General features: G+C 33.8%; 1 protein-coding gene across 2 annotated transcripts in view; it reads right to left on the reverse strand.

Moving 5' to 3' along the window:
- The window catches only part of LOC106673401 (SCY1-like protein 2), a 456,897-nt gene that overhangs the window by 15,569 nt on the left and 420,949 nt on the right, over positions 1-20,379 (reverse strand). Inside the window, exons 13-17 of one of the 2 annotated variants that reach the window (XM_024229052.1) lie at positions 13,550-13,718; positions 13,306-13,487; positions 7,427-7,692; positions 6,360-6,419; positions 3,711-3,728 (exon numbers count right to left, since the gene is read on the reverse strand). In XM_024229052.1, coding sequence (XP_024084820.1) covers positions 3,711-3,728; positions 6,360-6,419; positions 7,427-7,692; positions 13,306-13,487; positions 13,550-13,718 — 695 coding nt within the window. The remainder of the gene's footprint in view (positions 1-3,710; positions 3,729-6,359; positions 6,420-7,426; positions 7,693-13,305; positions 13,488-13,549; positions 13,719-20,379) is intronic. The other variant, XM_024229051.1, reaches the window with a different exon arrangement.

Here is a 20,379-nt window from a genome sequence, read left to right on the forward strand (position 1 = left end):
GTCCCATCCTTTATAGCCTATACTCCTGACCTACCTATTACCGTCATCACTACCGCAATTTTATCCTCCGCTTTGAATCCTATCTAACTACCTCCAATATTCAAGAACACCTTGAGCTTACAGAAGACTGGTGCAAAAAGTAGGACAAGACTGATGAAGAAAAATGTACTCAATGTTCGTTTACTTGAGAAAACAGTCTTGCCCTTCATTGTACATCAACAACAAAGGGGTACTGACTTCCATTCAAGTCAAATACTTAGGACCGTACTAGACAGCAGACATGGAATCCTCTTACAAGACTTCAGAGACAGAAAAACGAAGTCTTTGACAACTATGAAGACTTGTAGGACGGACCAAAATTTTCTTGACCGTTAACCTTATGTACAAGGCTTTACTGCGACCACTTTGGACATAAGGAGTGGAACCATGGGGTTCTGCCAAGCCATCCAACATTCAGTCCTTCCAATAACCCTACTACTTGTGCCATCTCTAAACAGTCTGTTCTGGCCTAGAGTAGACTGTATTTTTTTTATGTTCTCGTGGGGGGTTCGATAATAATAAAATCAATAAATTTAATTAAAGTTGTAATGAGGCTTTCCCACACACATCAGGTTAAAGCTTCCTTCTGCGAACGAGGTAAGGGGGGAAACAGGAAGGTAAGAAAATCAGCTGGGAAAAGGATAATGGACAACCCTTCTAGGAGTTACCTCAACCTTTGGCCACAACGATCGGCTGGTCCCAGTAAGAGAAATCCCGGTGGCTCGAACAAACAGCCAAAAAAAGGAAGTAGCGTGCGAAGCGAGGCGAATCACAGTGGGCACTAACGAACGTTTAAAGTGCGGGAAACAATCAGCCCTACGGAAAGCCCCCCCTTTTACTATCTTTCACTCTCTCTCTAATATATATATAATAAAAAAATAAAAATAAATAAATAAAAAATAAAAGAAAATTCCTCCTTGCCAAAAGAAAGTATTCCCCAAAAGGGCGCGAACACAGTCCCATCCCGAGAATCCATCTTGTTGCTTTAATTGATGGTCTTGGGACCTCCTTGCCCCTTAATCTCTCACACTGAGTGCCTGCATTGGCCAGTTTCTCATGGCATGTCTCCTCTTGGGTGCAATGCTAGCTTTACTGTCAGTGACAGAGTAAAAAAAAAAGAAGTTTTTTAATCATATTTGTAATATGTACAAATATGTAGTGTACATAGAAAATAATTAAATTTTTTTAGGGTATTTCAACTACCAGGTTATGCAAACTCTCGGGGTGACAGTATTTTTGAAAAAATGCCCATTTGTGAGCATGTTAGTTACCCGGGACCTTTACCTCACATTGATGTGCACCATGTCAACACCTGAACCATTGCGGCCACCGACCCCAAAGAACTTGGTTTGTTCCAATAGATACCGACTTTTGACCATTACTTAGTTGTGGAGCTATTGTAGCCAGATATAGTCAGCATTAACTGGAATTGTTTTCTTCTACTATTGGGTATTTTGATTTAAAATTGTTTTGGCATAATGGCATTGACAGGTATTCCCAGAACCTTATTCGCCTGAAGTTCCTTCCAAAGTTTTAATCGCTCCATTTTATGGTGTAAGCTAATGTTCCTGGATTAGCCTGTGAATTGGGACTCAGGTGGATAAAAATATGTAGGGATGGATTCAGTAGGACATCCAAGATATTCGTTCTTTCTGTTACTCGTGTCCTGAGAAGGAAATGAAGATCTTTTAAAACTGTGCCATATTGGGCCCAAGTGCAAGCATGGGATCATTTTACAAGAAGGGAGACAACTCGCTTCTGCCTCTATCGAAGCCATGAGTGGAGACGCATCCCTAGCGTAGGTACTTCTGACAGGTTGGCCCCGCTTTTTTATTTAATTACAATTAATTAAGGTTTTTAGTTGAGATGAAAAAAAGTTAATGGCACGAGCGGGATTCGAACCCACGATCTTCAGCTAGATACGCTGCTGCTCTACCACTTGAGCTATCGTGACCTCGATCCACTCGGACATCAACTTCCTATCTCAACCCCACCTTATGAGTTTTCCCTCCTTTTTGCCATTTTTCAAACTTAACTAACAACTTAACTTTTTAACTAAAAACCTTAATTAATTATAATGTATTAATTGGTCAAGCGGACCACGAAATTAGTGAATTTTTTATTTAAGTTGAATACGAACCACCATCAAGAGAGAAACTCTTTAGACTACCTGCACCACGTACCACTACAAATCAAAACCCGATAGTGAGGTATGATGGGCTTGGAATGTTAGTTGTAGGACTTGTCTGCTGATGCCCATGATGTGTGACTGATTGCACACCTGACAATTAATAGTAGTGCAAATCTTAAAAGAATCTTGCGAAATTGTCTATAGTGTCTAATTTTGGAGTGTTTACTTATTATTCGATGCTCCAGTAAATCGGGAAGTCCTCTTGTATCCAATAGGATGGTGGGGAGTGTAGTCTCCTGGGCGATGGGATCACACCCTACACCTGGACTTCCAGGGAGAGCATTGGTGGTTGTTCTCATTGCTCAGGTATGCTAATCTCTGTACTTCAGTACTTAGATCCTATTCGTTTGCAGCTGTAATAACTTCATCCATCAAACCCCCCGATATGTAAGTTATCATGGGGTCTAACAACCACTGTGTATAATTGTATGACATCTTGATACCAACCCCCTCCTATTCCCACAATGATAATATGCCATCCAAATTTTGTTCTTTGTATTTTGTCTATTTTGTTGCTGATTTCAAGATAATCTGTGGATTGCATCTTCTATGTGATGATTATTGACTGGTCATCTGCATATCGTAGGTAATTAAAGCCCTGTTTGTGCTATTGCTGAACTATTTTTAGTTAACCAATTAATTGTAAGATATTTATTGGTCAAGTGGACCATGAAACTAGTGAATTTAATAAGTTTAAAATGAAGTATACCTTCACTAAAGCTCTCCGTGGCCATTTCGTTTGTCGCCGAGAATCAAATTGATTACACGACATTTGAAAAATGGCAAAAAGGAGGGAAAATTCAAAAGGTGGGGTTGAGATGGGAAGTTAGTGTCGGAGTGGATCAAGGTCACGATAGCTCAAGTGGTAGAGCAGCGGCGTATCTAGCTGAAGATCGTGGTTTGAATCGCGCTCGTGACACAGACTTTTTTATCTCAACTAAAAACCTTAATTAATTAAAAACATATTGTGAAATTGTACAATTTTTTTTTCATAATTACATGTTTTATGCAAAAATTTTAATTAACTCTGATGAAGAAGGTTGAAGGATGTTTTCTACAATGAATTGTTAATTAACTAATATCCTGCATTTATTTCTATAGAATCTAGATAACCTAAATGAATTAATTGTCAACATTTAATAAATTCTAAACCTATAAAATCTTTTAAATGCTAATTATCTCACAATTATAAAATAACAAATCACATCTACTATTAATAATGATCGTGCTATATCCTCTTTGATATTCTACAACTTTTGCATAGAATAATGAACAACAGAACAAAAGAGGATATTATTTTTGCTATATTTTTATTCGAATCCATGTTAAAAGTATTTATTTTACTCTAGAAAGGTTTAACTGAAGACGAGTGACAACACTACTACAGCCTTTGTATCTGTTCAAAAAGCATTTTTACAAGCTTTTCTTCCAAAGGCACTAATTTACTATTCAATTTATTAAGCATACAATTTATACTCACAATCATGCTCCTAGCAAGCTGCAGAGAAAAAAAAAACAAAAAACAGATTGATGTCGATCAATAAGCAAAATAATAATTTACCTATTTCTCTCTTTTTCACATCCATCCACACATCACAGTTAAAATACATTCAAGTGAAACGCGCATTTTTAGAGTAAGCAAAAGAAACAAAATATGAACAGCAACATGACATACTACATGCTGTTTATAAAAAGGACAGAAAAAAGAAAGAAAGTGAATTATTCAGTTTGGCGCATTCAACTATTCCTTCTTACTTATAAAAATATCTATTGTTTTGAAATAAAGTCTCAAAAGCAGAAAAAGAAAGCACAGATAGATACATTGTTCTAAAAGAGATGATATTTTTTCTACAAAATACAAGATGAACTACAAAGAAGGATGCAATAGTGAATGCACTAGAAACTAATAATTTCACTTGTTAGTTAATAAAAATCCATATTTTTTATTGACTCAACTTGTAGTATGCACATTTATTTGTGTGTACATCTTGGGTGTGTGTATGAAAAATATGTTCAAAATTTTGTAATAAAATTAATACACATAATATTCAAACACACAGACTGTTGTAGGTAGTGATTTGTGTTTATATACACTGATGATGTAGATGAGATTGGAAACGACACATATAATATATAAAACATTAAAAGCGACAACCAGCCCAGTTTGGGCCAAGAGTTAAATAAACATCAAATGTGTAAAAACAGCATTAATAGCAACATATAGACAGATAGAGATTTTTAAAAAAATGAAACTCTTAGAAAAATGGCTACACAGATGTTCATGTTCTTAAAAATTCTGGGTGTGGATGTAGGAAAGGTTGTAGGCGTTTATTAATTCATTGTTTTAGTGTTTTGAATAACTATTTATTTTTTTATAAACAAAAGAACCTTTATAACAATGTTTTCATTGTTGTTGTGTATTACTGTTGTGTTATCAGCTCAGATTTTAAAGAATAATGCAGCCAAGATATGTCTAAGCTGTGCTGCTTTCGTTCATCTACAAATGCTTGTGAAGAATGTAAAATAAATGTAAGCTTAAATTGTTTTGTATCATGAAGATATTGATTTATTTGGGGGTAGAACATTTTCAAGGATATACAAGGGATACCAGAGTCAAATTTGAATAATAGGATACATTTACTATCTTGTTTTTTTGGGAGGATTAAAAAAATTTATGGTGAAAAGGATAGTCTTTTTCTGGCACAAACACCATGCTAAAATTTCAAGTATTGGGACCACTCGGTTTATTTATTATACACATAAGGTATTGACTAAAAAAACATAATTTTTTTTAAAGAGGGTTTTTTAATGGTTACAAGTAAATTCAAGGCGCTAGAAGTAAACAGTTTATGAACACCGTAAAGTATTGCGGGTTTACTCTAGTCTACAAACGAAAAACAACAAATTAAAAGAAGAATTTTTTTTTATTATTATTCTTAATTGTAATAACTTTATGTGGTATTTTATTTTTATGTTATATATTTATTTATTTATTTTTTACGAGGATATACGAGGTTATATGAACCCTCGAAGTGCCGGTGTTTTTGAAAAAAAAGCACATCTCTATGTCCGGTTCCAATGCAAGGCGCTAGAAGTAAACAGTTTGTGAAGACCGTAAAGTATTGCGGGTTTAATCTAGTCTACAAATGAAAAACAACAAATTAAAAGAAGAATTTTTAATTTTTATTATTTTTCTTAAATGTAATCATTTTATTTTTATTTTTTTATATTTTTTTTACGAGGATATTTCAACTACTAGGCTATCTGAACCCTTAGGGTGCAGGTGTTTTTGAAAAAAAAGCCCATTTGTATATCCGGTTCCAATGCAAGGCGCTTGAAGTATACAGTTTGTGAAGACCGTAAAGTACTGCGGGTTTACTCTAGTCTACAAATGAAAAACAACAAATTAAAAGAAGAATCTTTTAGTTTTATAATTTTTAACATTTAATTTTATATAATTCATAAGCTTAATTGAAATAAATTTTTATGTGGTATTTTACTTTTTATTATTATTTTTTTACGATGGTATTTCAACTACTAGGCTATCTGAACCTTGGGGTGCAGGTGTTTTTGAAAAAAAAAGGGTCATTTATAACTATGTCGGGGTGGAATGCAGGACAGCTGGATTCTCGAACCAGCGGCCTTTACCTCACAGTGATGAGCGCCGTGTCAACACCTAAACCGTTGCGGAACCGACGCCCCTTTAAAAAAGGGTTAAATTATTCCAGTTTGATCAACAGGTATTCAATTAACAAAAGTTTATAAAGAACAACGACAAAATATTTATTTTACAAATATTATATTCCTTACTGATCATTCAAAATATTTTTATAGTTTAGTTGTATATGGATTTTTATTTCTGACATTGATATCCGAGTGAAGTATTTATTTTTTCAGATTTAGAAATAATATTTATTTTATATTTGATTGATCCCAACTACTCTGATTTATTCTGGTTTATTTATTGAAGGAGGAAACAGAATAATGTGGTACTGATAACAAATTATAGGACGTTATATCAATTTCAAGGATCGGGACAGGAGACAAATATATAGAGAAAAGTGATAGATAAACAAATATAGATGTACACAGTGGCATAGCAGAACATTGGACGGTTAGATAGACTTACATACGCTGAGGGCACTGACAGAGTAGACCCTTCTCGGGATACAGAACCATAGTGGAACCCCTGTGATCGAGACAAATATTATGATTTTCTACACCTCCTGTTTTTATATTTTGATTCTTTCCGGATGTTAACACTTATTTAATTATTTAACTATTCCCAGATGAAACCTTTTAAACGCTATCGGCACTCATGAATGTATACAAGAATTTTGACTGATGGAATATTTGAATATTAAATTTACAGACTATCACTTTACTTTATTCTTTTTGAACAACAGACCGCCATACTCTGCTTATGTATTTTTTTTAACACTGACAACAAAGTTTCTTTTAACTTTAAAGTATTGAATTTTGAAAATACAATAAAAAATAAAAAGATTTAACATTACAGTATATAAACAACAGCTTATATTATGTCTAATACCTGAAGTGACACAAATCTAATCTATTAATTCATAGAATTTAGAAATATTTTGTTGGCTGTTTTTAGAGTCAGTGGAAATTTTTATTTAAACAGAAAACGCTATAAACCACAAAGTAGTATTATAAAATAATGAAAATGAGACATAAATGAGACCAAAAAAGACTGGGTAGTGAGCCAAAATAAAAAGACAGGAATAAATATTCTGATGCATAATCGTCTGCTTTATGTTCATAGAGTCTCAATGGGGTTTGCCCGTCTTACAAAAGTAACAACAATGGAATAGATGTGCACAATTTTATCTGTGGTAAAAATGAAGTGTTACAGGCATATTTAAAATTGTTTGTGTAGACTATTATTGTTAAATAATTTCTGGAAGTTATCTTTTGTTAAATTATTTTAATGAAGTATTGTTGCAAATATCATGTTAAATTTTGAAGTTTATAAACTGACGTTGTTTTATAAAATACTGAAACTTTGTGCTGTCTTAAACATTACTTAACATTTCCAATTTTATTTAATTTAGTTATTGTTTTGTTTATTCACAAGTTTAGCTTAATTATTTTTGCTTAAAATACTTGAAGCAAGAGGAAAACAAACTCCGAATTTAACTAGATATTTGCTTCTTTAACATATTTGATTCATACCGTCGGTGGCGACAGGTTGATAGTCGATCCTCGTCTCTCCTGCGGGCAAATGCTCGAATGCCGCCTAATAGGAAGTCCTGAGCCCGGAGTCCCTCCAGGAGTGCCGCCCGGCGAGCTGGCACACGAAGGTGCTATCCTTATCTTCGGTGTCATGAGCGTGTTGTCTGAAAGCCTTCTATTCGGGAAGGCGTTCACCACTCTCAGGAAGTTGGTGTCAGGCGAAGAAGGCGAACCCCCAAACCACCAACCACCTAGCACACCCGAGTCTGAAAGAAGCCATACCTCGGATAATATGACTCGTTCTTGACGGCTGGCGTTGGAGAGCTCCCCAAATATTCCAGGGCTCCCAAATATTATTTACTTACTAAGTGAATCTTACAAGAAACATATAAGTTGTGATTTTTTAAAAATTACTATATCATTCCTAGTTATTTTAATTGTATATAACACAGTGAATAAGTCAATTGTGATCAAAATATAATATAAAGAAATAAGTATGAGTGATTTCACATGTATGCAATGTTTAAAATATTTTTGTACTTCAGAGATCATGTTCCTTAATAAATTTAAATTTTGACATGGATATGATTTGGAACTCGAAGTATAAAGTTTTTGTCTGGATAAATATCAATTTCGTGTTATGTAGGAGTGCACGTGGGTTGGGTTAGATTAGGAATAATTAGGTTAGAATTAAGTTAGGTTTCAAGTTATGTTAGGAGGTTAGGTTAGGTGAAGTTAGGATTGTTAGGTTGGGGTTAGTTTAGTGATAAGGTTATGATTCGGTTAGAATGAAATAAGGGTTAGGTTAGGATTGCAAGCGTTAGGGTAGGGTTAGAGTAAGGTTAGATTAGGAGAGATTAGGATTGTTGGTGTTAGGTTGGGGTTGGTTTAGTGTTAAGGTTATGGTCGGGTTAGAATGAAATAAGGGTTGGGTTAGGATTGCTAGCGTTAGAGTAGGGTTAGAGTTAAGTTAAGGTTAGGTTAGGAGAGGTTAGGATTGCTAGTGTTACTTTAGGGTTAGGTTAGAGTTACGTAAAGGTTAGATTTATAGAGGTTAGATTTATTAGCCCGAGGTTAGGGTTAGTGCAGAGTTAGGGAGGGCATATCCAATTTCAGTGTTAAGATAAACGAGTTTTTATTACAATATTTTGTTGATTTGTATTGCTTTTCGTTATGTCCTCTATTAGTGGTAAAATCTAGAGGATGTAGAAATGAATTGAGGTCTTATGAAAAAATGTAATAAAACCAGGCCTCAGAAAAAGTTTGTTTGTCTGAAATGAAAAGTGCCGTCATTTAGTAGAAAGGGGTTGTGAGAATTTAGGTCTAGGTGGATGACAGGGTGACTTTGGACCCAAGTGATCCCGAAGAAGAAGAATACAATTTTTTTTCTGTCAGCTACAGAAACTGTCATTGAAGCAAGATATAGTCAGCGTACTTTTGACTGGTCTAACTGAATGATTACTGAATCTTAATCGTTGTTAATGACTCATTACGTCGTGATTAAAGTACAAAATATCTTTTTATGTAAGGTTTTTGTTGAAATGAAAAAGTCAGTGTCACGAGCGGGATTCGAACCCACGACCTTCCGCTAAATTCGCCGCTACTCTACCACTTGAGCTATCGTGACTTCGATCCACTCGGACTCCAACTCGCCATCTCAACCTACAACATTTCGAATTTTCCTTCCTTTTTGCCATTTTTCAAATTCGAAAGGTTGTAGATGGAGAAGGGGAGTTTGTGTTCGAGTGAATCGAAGTCACAATAGCTCAAGTGATAGAGTAGCGGCGTATTTACCCGAAGGTCGTGGGTTCGAATCCCGCTCGTGGCACTAGCGTTTTCATTTCGACCAAAATCTTACATAAAAAGATTAATTAATTGAAAGAAGTAATTTGGTCAATAGAATACTAAAAATAATGGAATATAAAATATGTTTTTTCTTTTCATTTTTAATTTTTATTTCATCGCATTCGGAGGAAGTTTGTTAACAAAAACGTATTTTCAAAACATTTCTTAATTTTTTTACTTTTGAGAAAATACATTGTTGTGATTATCGTAGATTTGGGAGCCCATGTCGATGTTTCCCCAACCGTCAAAAACATTAACACATCAACATGGAACACAAAAGACAATTAAACATTGAGGACCAACATCAACTAAGGTGTAATAGGATTCTTCAATTAGTCCGTTTTCATGTCTGTCATATTTGTATTGTTTCAGTTTGAATCCATAAACATTTATGTGCTTTTTAACATATTTGTTTCAATGTAAGGGTGCCAAATTTGGTTTGTGCTGGTGTGTAGTTTGGTTCTATACTACTGGGTCGTTTAAATTTAAACACATAAAGGTTGACACATATACATGAACAAAACAAATAAAACAATCATTCGGCAACATGGCAGACACCTAAACATACATATATGTAGGATGTTCACCGCCACTACGTCAACGGAGGCCCTACATGGCGGGAACTCTGTCTCTCCCCTCTATCTGGACCCCAGCTGACAGTTTTAGTCGTTACCACCACGCGGTCCTACGAACACGTTTCTTTTTACGCTAATGTATTTTAATGTTAACTAGTTATCCTTTTACTTTTGTTTATGTGTTCTTTACCAATAAACTTTAAATCTTTATCTTTTTATTTGTGGGAGACCTTTAATTCCCTACATATATATCACATTGATTTACTAAGAGGCGCTTTGCTATTTTATTAATATCCATTTGAACATGAACATCTTATTGTCATTTATTGCTAAATGTAATAATTATTCAATTAGTCCTGTGAATGAGTAAAAATTAAAGCCAAGCTTAATATTTATTAATGTATTGATTATTAAAATGAATATCCTTAATCTCCATTGAAATATTTACTTACTTTAATGAACAAATTGGTTAAATATTTATTCAGGCGGAACAAAATACAGAAAGAGCACACTGAATCCATAGGGATGTGCTTACTTCAATATGCTCTGCAACATTACTACAAGCCATTTTTTTAAAATAAACTCTAAAATTGCTATGTCTAAAGCAGCCTATTTTAAAAATAAAAGAGCATGCTGCAAATTACCACTTTGCCAAAAAATTGATTTACATGTTGCAGAATCATACTTACAAGGGGAGTCTACGGACGTGGAATCATAAATTTTAACGAAACTTTTTTTTAGCGATAACAGGTCGAAAAATATTAGGTGTATGTCCAAGCGTTCGTACCAAAGAACCGACCAAAAATATTTTATATAATTTTTAAAATGCGATTTTCTGCCTTTTTTGTGCATGTAGTTCAAAGTTATTATCTATCAGTAGATTTAGACTTTTATAAAAATAAATAAATAAAATAATATTGAGGATTAACTAATATTAAACTTATAAAAATTACACTCCTCAAGTAAAGTAGTAAAAATGTTAAACAAAAAAATAAAATTTGTGAACCGTGGAAGCCGAGAGGTCAGCGTGATAAACCCTTGGATTTGGACCCCCACGTTCGTGGGTTCGATTCCCAACATGGCCCCATTTCGCAACCGTCTTCCCCCCAAAAAAAAAGAATATGCATCGCATATGATATATCACTTTTCCTGGGTTAAAAAGTTAAATAGCCCATTACAAAAAGATTCGTTTTAAGCACTCTAAAACAAATATTAATTCAATTCAAATACTAATCAATTAATTAAGGTTTTTAGTTGAGATAATAAAGTCAGTGTCACTAGCGCGATTCAAACCCACGATCTTCCGCTAAATACGCCGCTGCTCTACCACTTGAGCTATCGTGACCTCGATCAACTCGGACACCAACTTCCCATCTCAAGTCCACCTTTTTAATTTTCCCTCCTTTTTGCCATTTTTAATTAATTGAAAGATATTAATTGGTCATGCGGACCACAAAAACTAGTGAATTTGATAAGTAAAAATGAAGTGTATTAATTAGATAAATAAAATATAAAAAGTATATAAAGAATTAAATAGATTACACGACATTTGAAAAATTGCAAAAAGGAGGGAAATTTCTAAAGGTGAGATTGAGATGTTAGTGCCCAAGTGGATCGAAGTCACGATAGCTCAAGTGGTACAGCAGCGGCTTATCTAGCCGAAGATCGTGGGTTCGAATCCCGCTCGTGACACTGACTTTTTTATCCCTAACCATCTCAACTAAAAACCTTAATTAATTGAAAGATATTAATTGGTCAAGCGGAACACAAAAACTACTGAATCAAATCCAAATTTTCAAATCAAACAAAAATATTATTTGGACTGGATTATCCCGGGACAATTTTTTGTCCCGGAATCCCGGTGTTTCACTTAAAAATGCTTAACTTCTCTGGGTAATTTATCTACTTCTTTTGTTGTGAATGTATTTTAAAGTTTTAATGCACAATTAGTTTTGTATTTTTACATAGAATAAGAATCTAATGTACAAGATTGTATTCATTGAGGTTATGAAAAGTTGTAATCAAAAAGCTACGAGTGAAGTTAACAAAAAAATTTTTTTTTGAAAATCCACCAACGATTCCGATTCGTTATAAGCTTTATAAAACCATCAAATATGAATCTTTACAGTAACCATATATGCCAATAGATGTCGTACAAATTCTTTGTGGGCCAGTGATTTATCCATTAAGGAAGCTTCGGACCAATTTGTACTAGTGGATCATTATTTTCCCTTGTCTTATATTCGTTTAAAAAATGTACAACAAAAACACCACTGGGTTTTATCCAAATTCGAATGATTTCAACTGTTGTAAACATTTTTTTCTTTCGGGATATGCCAATATTTTTTGGTTTTATGGCATTGGTGATATAAATAAGACAGACATTATCAAAAATTTCACAAATATTTCAGTTTTTCACTTCGTTCTAAATTATTTATGCAGGCGACATTATGCAGTAACATTTTCAGTTCTAAAGGTGTAAAAAGTATCCTGTCGATCGGTTATATCGTTAACTTGTAATCATTTTCGTAATTTTCGAACAAAATTAAGGCATGGAAGGCGATAAGTGTGAGAGAAAAAATTTCCCTAAAAACAGACATTTTTTGAGGGGGGCAAAAACATGAACATTATCTTTGGTTGGCAGCTAAAAAATATATCAATTACTATTTTTAACAAAAAAACACATTATATATTTATAATTGATATTCGTTTTTTGCACCTCTAAAATTCTCTTAAAACAAATTTTTTGTAACACTTTTTTTCTCAAATTTTCTAAATACCTATGATTTTGTTATGTATTATTCAATTATTGTTGAATTGAATTATTGTTATGTATTGAATTTGGCAAAAATCCAGAGACGGTTGGATTTTTAACTGGATCCCGAATCATCAGCGTGATAAAAAAAATTATCCCAGGGAATCCCACCAATAATATATATTTTTAGTTTACAAGTGAAATTTGTATTTAATGATTTTACAACGTGGTTACAACCGTCTAATGTTTTCAAAACCATTTTTTTCCTATTTTACTCAAGGCTTCCTTTGATTTAACTTTTTCTATATCTAAGCTCATTTAATACGATCTTGTATTTTATTTTATTATCTTAAATTAAAAAAAAAATTGGCTGATGTATAATTACCTTTAAATAAATTTAAAACAAAGAAAAAAGATTACATTTAAAAAAATTAATTAAATAATTTATTTTTTGGCTCCTAGTGTCAATTGGCATGAACGCTGTTTATTATTCTTACACTCGCACACCTGATTAATATTTTGCGACCTCGTCCGTAGCTTGCCTCAAATTTTTTTCCCGAAAATAATTTACCTTTATTAAAACCTTCCTGAATAAATTTTAATATTTTTTTAATGCAATAAGAACAAGACTATCTTCGAAGGTCGATTTACGTATGCCGCGTTTACGTATCCTTGGAGATTGAGGATGAGACGTTTCCTCTCACCTGTACTGTTCTTCCTTGCCATGTCTTCTGCAGACGAGGTCTTCCTTTGCTCGATCCTCAAGTTCGGTATGTTGAACGGTGGTACGTGCATATTGTCGGAGCTGTACAAGTGCCTCAAAGGCCTGTGCCTTTCGGGGCTCGGAAGCGACATGTTATCCAGCTTAAGTTTATTCCTTTGGTTTCTTAAAAAAAAAGAAAAATCGTAAAAAGGTCAATTTATAATTGGGTTTTGGTTTTTAAATACCTGTCTATGTGTTCGAGCATCTCTTGGAGAACTTCTAAAAGAACTGTGAACTGCTCGAGATTCAAAGCGGGATTGACGGTCTGCGGAAGAAGGGAAGGCATTACCCTGGTGGCCATTACGTTGACGGACAGTCCGTACTTTTTATCACTCAACATCTGACGGTAAATATCTAGAGTGGGGAAAGAATCGTTATAATGTTTTCTTCTTTCCTTTTTATTTAGTTGTTTATCTTTTTTATTTTCTGGAAATGGCGAGGATAATGAACTCAACGACCTTTTCCTTTTCTATTTTATTTGTCCGATATGCATTTCGGGGCCACCGGCGTCCTTCTTCATGGCATTTGGGAGCTTTGCGGACAAATAAAAGGAATATAAAAGAAAAAAATGATTTTTGAGCTCATCATCCTTGCAATTTCAGAAAATAGAATCGTTATATTTTACTGTGGAAAAATGTGAATGTTGAACATGAGTTTGACAAAAACAACAAGTGCGAATAGTAAAATATCTGGTTTATTGGTGAAATGCTGAAACGCACCTGTCAACCAACATAGCCAAGATTTGCAGACCAAAATCAGAAACTACTAAATTTCAAATTATGTATTCGTACATCATCAAAAAGAAATATTTTTCTTTGTCAGAGTTGAACTTTTCATTTATGTATGACCGACAGCCAATGATTATTTGGAGATCGTAAGATGCGGTCTGGTGTAAAGTAGGTTTTAGAAAAACGTTTTCTTTATCGTACCAACGTTTTGATCTTTATTGAGATCATCTTCAGGGCATCAAGTGTTCATTTTCCGTGTAGATGTGTCATTCTTGTGTGTCGTGTTGAGAGATATTCTCACTGGCACTTTCAACACGACACACAAGAATGGCACATCTACATGGAAAATGAACACTTGGTGCCCTGAAGATGATCTCAATAAAGATCGAAACATTTTGTTAGGTTTCGTGGTGCGCATGACCAAATGAATACTTTTCAATACGTTCAATACATAATAAAATACGATTTATTACAAACGGGACAAAATTGTTGATTAGTATGATTATTAAATAGGATTGAATTTCTAAAACTCAAGTAAATGATTTGTGACTAGTTATCAAAGATGCTTTTTATACATGAAATAATTATTTGGAGATCGTGTGGTGCAATCTGGTGTGACGTAGGTTTTAGAAAAACATTTTCTTTATCATGCCAACGTTTTGATCTTTTCCATTAATTAAGGTTTTGGGTGAGATAAAAAAGTCAGTGTCACAAGGGGATTCGAACCCACGACCTTCGGCTCAATACGCCGCTGCTCTACCACTTGAGCTATCGTGACTTCGATCCACTCGGACACTAACTTCCCATCTCAACCAAAGCCTTAATTAATTGAAAAGAATTTATTTGGTCAAGCGGACCACGAAACCTAATAAAATGTAATAAGCAAAATGAAGTACACTTCACTAAGCTCTCCGTGGCCATTTTATTTGTCGCCGAGAATCAAATAGACTACACGATATTTGAAAAATGGCAAAAAGGAGGGAAAATTAAAAAGGTGGGGTTGAGATGGGAAGTTGGTGTCCGAGTGGATCGAAGTCACGATAGCTCAAGTGGTAGAGCAGCGGCGTATTGAGCCGAAGGTCGTGGGTTCGAATCCCGCTTGTGACACTGACTTTTTTACCTCAACCAAAACCCTTAATTAATTGAAAAGATTGAAACGCTGGCACGACAAAGAAAATGTTTTTCTAAAACCTACGTCACACCAGACCGCACCACACGATCTCCAAATAATTATTTCATGTATAAAAAACATCTTTGACAACTAGTCACAAATAATTTAGTTTTAGAAATTCATTCCTATATAATAATCATCCTAATCAAACAATTTTGTGCCGTATGTTATAAATCGTATTTTATTAATTTTATTATATTTTACACACGTATGTTTACTATTCTCTTATTACTTATTAAGTGTGTTGATTGTTGAAACTCGACGATTTTCAAAGGTTTAAGCTTTGCTAGGACCATAAACCGACAAATTTGGTTCAAAGGGGAAAGGATCGCGCTCTCTAGGCCTCATTCTCTGCCTAATCTCCGGAACTACTGGATTTATTATCTCACTAACTGGTCACAATGACTGAGCAAAGCCAGGCCATATTATAGTCTGTTTACGTGTTATTCTATAGTAGGATATTATAAAATTCAATAACGAGGAATTTTTTTAAATTAAATGTTTTTTTAATTAAAATATTTTTAAACTATTTTCTCTTCTAACCATTGCTCTGAAATTGCTTTATTTAGGGACCTATGTACTTTTTAGTATTCACGTTGAGAGTCCATTTCAAGTTTGTGTTCGGAAAGCTTAGTCCTTCCAGCCTGCAGACTTTTTAGAGTTCTTGCGATTGAGATGGTTAAAAAAGAAACTTTTTTGATTTCAGAGTAAGTTGAATCTTTTTGAAAAGTACCGTTGCGACTTCAGTCTTTTCTTAGATGTAGTTCTCTGAAAGAACCAACTATCATATTTAATCGTATATCATTAATAATTCATCGGGAAGAACCTTTGGCGAACATGGTCATAGGGTAGGTTCACATTCTATAAACGGCTGAAAATTGAGTGTACATTATTTTAATTCAAAATGAACTGTTGATTAATTTGAGGGTACATATAACTTGCACCCAAATTACAAGAACAATTGGACAGGTTGTAGGTGGCGCTAAAAATTTACAAGCTTGGAAAAAATCAAATTTTGTAGAAATTTGGGTCCAAACTCGCTCAGGGAGCTTTTTCACGTCACACAGACGGCCAACTCCTTATATAATATTTTGAAATGTATAATTCATATTTGGACAAAACTGATATCGAGATCAGTATTCTAATAAGGTAAGCTCGTCGAATTCAAGTGAATTTAGTGGAAAAAAGGAATTTATCTCTTACTGACAAATTACATTTCTATCGCGATGTTGAGAACAATTTTAAACGCAAGTCCTTCAAATCAAATTACTAAGACGGTACTCTGTCCTTTCACGAGGAAAAGACAAATCAGACTTGGACACACGGAGGTCATTGGAACAATTTCTTTTTCTGTGGTTAAGGAGATAAAATTTTTCGGCTTTAACTTAGACTCTAAGCTCTCGTGGAAATCTCATATCACGAAGCTGTTGATTAAAGCGGAAAAAATGTTCAATGTTTTATGCAGTTTCACAAATAGTAAAAGGGTAGCAGACCCCTTTGTGGGCATGCACTTTTATCGTTCTACAATCAGATCTATAATTGATTTTGGCTCCATTTTTTATTCGAAGGCTTTCAACTCACAGTTGAAACGATTAGATGTTTTGCGTAATAAATGCCTACGTAGAATATTAGGGTCTCCCCAGCACTCCTATCTCTGCATTGTCTTCAGAATCTTGCGAACCTCCCCTAAATTTTAGAAGGGAAAAACTTGCTGCAAAGTGTTTATACAAGTTCTTCGGTAAAGCAAGCCCGTCCTGCGACAAACTGTGTTTTTTTATCTCAGAAAGTTCTCACTGTCAGATACTGGCAAAGGAAGAGGACTCCACTCCTAGTTGATATCTTTCTCGAGTTAGCCCCAAGCATATACAGACTTTATTCCAATAAAACTATGCCATTGTATGACATGGATAACGAGGCTATCTTAAATAAATCGAATTGCTGCATTCTCAACGACTATTCCCACTTTCCGGCCTATCTGGCACAATATATGTTTCAAGCTGATGAAAAAGGATTTATTTCCTGATCATCGACTCATTTATACTGATGGATCGGTATTAGATGGAAAAACGGGTTGTGCTTTTCATGACACCTTTAGTGAGCACAAGTAGATATTTTTTCTGCCTGATTCTTGCAGCATTTATACCGCTGAAGGAGTCGCTCTCCACAGAGCACTAGAGCACTGTAAATCTGTGGATTCACAAAAAATATGCATCTTAACAGACAATCTAAGTTATGTTAATCAAATCCAGAGCTTTAGTGTGAATTTTAAAACGGAATACATTTTTGCCAATATTATCCAATGTTTATTCGACCTTAAAAATATGAATAAAGAAATTGTAATATGCTGGGTTAAGGGTCATTCAAGGGTGGTACCCAATAAAATAGTTGATGCACTAGCTAAGTGGGCACTTTACTAGATATAAAGCTACCTATAAATGACGCTTATAATAAGTTTTTAATTAGAAATAGGAACAGATGACAAGAGAGCTTCGACTGTGCCCGAACAGGTAATTATTATAGGTCTACGTTTCCCATACTTAGGCATAAGCCCTGGTTCATCCATAGTACAGATGGTAGCGAAAAGTATTTTTCTACTATTACCAGGTTACGAACGAATCATGGCATTTGTGGTCAGTATCTCCATAAGATCTCAGACCCTCCCCTAACTGTCCCACTTGTGATACGGTAGAAGATTTCGACCATATTGTCTTCACGTGTGCAAAGTATGAATATCAACGGGAAGCTCTGTTCAAAAAGATGGAACCATGCAAGAAGTTCTGAAACCGTACAATTGGAAATCACTATTAGCGCAAGATAGAGAAAGTATTTACAAGGCTATATATTCATTTTTCCAAGCTAGTAACATCGCGGTTTGAATTAGGAAAAAATTAAACAATAAATGTAAAGACAATGTTCCAATATCAATTATTAAATATAAATAATAATCTGCAGAATGAATACTCAAAATTAAATTATATTATGTAAATATATACAGATGTATATTAGTGTGTCTATATGTGAATAGGTATTTTTATGTACATGCACGTTTGTACATATGTAGGTTTAATTTGTATATATATGTGAATATGTGTAGAATTGTGTATTTATATATTATATAAATTATATTATTTCGCTGCAATAGCTGTATGTGTGTGTATGTATATATATAAGTTATATATTATAACTAATAATAACTACGTGTTTATTTGTACAGACAAATGCAAGCTTGTCTTACGCTAACTAAGCACAACTGCATTTGTCTCCCTCTTAACCCGAGGCGATAAGCGAGCCAGGGAAAAATGTAAAACCAGTCTTTGAGCTTCTTTTGATACTTAAACAATTCACCGAGGGCATATCGTTGAATTTGTATCTATTTTTAAATAAAGTTGTTTTTAAAAAAGAAGAAACTCGGACTCGAAACATAACTTATATGTATGTGTGTGTACGCGTATGTATACATATACAATAAGTATAGCTCCAATAAGCAACAAACTATCTGGCTGATGGCTAATACCTACGGTAAGGCCAAAAAAAAAAAAATCAAATTGGGAACAAATTTCTTGGAAATTTCTTTTGGCTAGCGAATCTGAGGTTTGTCAATAATATAAAAAAATTGACTTGGCAGCGTGGGTTTATTACATCATGAGGGGAACAAATTCATGAAAACTGTCTCCAATTGCATAAACAAATTTATTCTAAAAAAATTCGATTTAATCGACAATTAAAAAAAAAGATGGCGATAAAGCCGTTAACTATTAAATAAATGAACTACGCTTTAACTCGTTTTGTTTGTAACAAAGAGCTCCATTATTTAACAACCTTTAGTAGTTTGATTAATTACTGATTAATTCTATGAAATAGATGTGAGTGGCTAACACTCACTGAATTCGTTATAAAAACAAATAAATTCAAATCACCCCTCAGGATTATTTTGTTCAGTTATTTATAGTATCGCGTAATATTTTATAAGCCGTAATAATTTTGTTAGCGTTTTCTGTTTCTGTCATCGTTTATCATTTATGAGGGTCGTTTTTTTTATTAAAAAAGCCATTTGAAAAAGGGCCGCTGAATTTAATATGGGTTTTTCTATTCGAAATCATTCCCTTCGAGCCATATACCAATTAGCCAACTTATTTAACTGAATAAAGTATAAAAAAGATACAGTAGGGAACCTAGCTTTCTCTCTGGGCACATCAAGTTACTAAACTATCGATTTTTAATTTTAATTGGTCAAATAAGACCTATAAATTATATTCGACCTCGTAATGTTTTATTTAACATATTTATTTGTTTTAAAGACAGTCTCCTCATCCTTCATTCCTGTAACCTTTTCCCTGATCATCAGTTTGGGTTCAGATGTTCTCATAATGACCATCTGTGCTATCAAGTTGTCGGCATAATCGTTACCATTATTTAAGATTTTTAGTTGAGATAAAAAGTCAGTGTCACGAGCGGGATTCGAACCCACGATCTTCGCTAGATACGCCGCTGCTCTACCCCTTGAGCTATCGTGACCTCGATCTAATTAAGGTTTTTATCTCAACTAAGAACCTTAAAAAATGAGATGAAAAAACACCGATACACCGAATATAACCTATTCATTTTAGAGCAGCTTATAAAATATACAGAAAGTTAAAGACTCTTCAAGAAAAGTAAGCAAAAAATTTTATTTTAGAAAAAACACTTTTTATTGTAAAATATTTTAAAATTTTAATCTTTAGACTAAATTTGCCTGGTTAATGTTTGTTTTTTACTAGGTCTGATGGTCCTCTTAATTTTTTTTATTTATTAGTCATAATTGACTGTATTAATTATTTTAATTAATCAGACTTTTAATTGAAGGTCTTGGTTGAGATGAAAAAGTGTCGCTGTTCTAACCATAACAGCTTCAACGGTTATAAATGGTTAGAGCAGGGTCCTATTGAGCGGAAGGTCGTGAGTTCAAATCCCTCTCGTAATTCTTGATTTTTCATATAAACCAAGTCATTAAATTAAAAGTATAATTAATTTTAAAAAGTTATTACAATTGTTGGAAAACGTAATCACTTTGCTTTCAAGCTATTTCAATACTATTTTGTTTTGAGTTTGACCGTATTATTCAATTGTCCAGTAAACT

The sequence above is a fragment of the Cimex lectularius genome, unplaced genomic scaffold (assembly GCF_000648675.2).
Source record: "Cimex lectularius strain Harlan isolate CLEC.00 unplaced genomic scaffold, Clec_2.1 scaffold123, whole genome shotgun sequence".
Classification (NCBI taxonomy): domain Eukaryota; kingdom Metazoa; phylum Arthropoda; class Insecta; order Hemiptera; family Cimicidae; genus Cimex; species Cimex lectularius.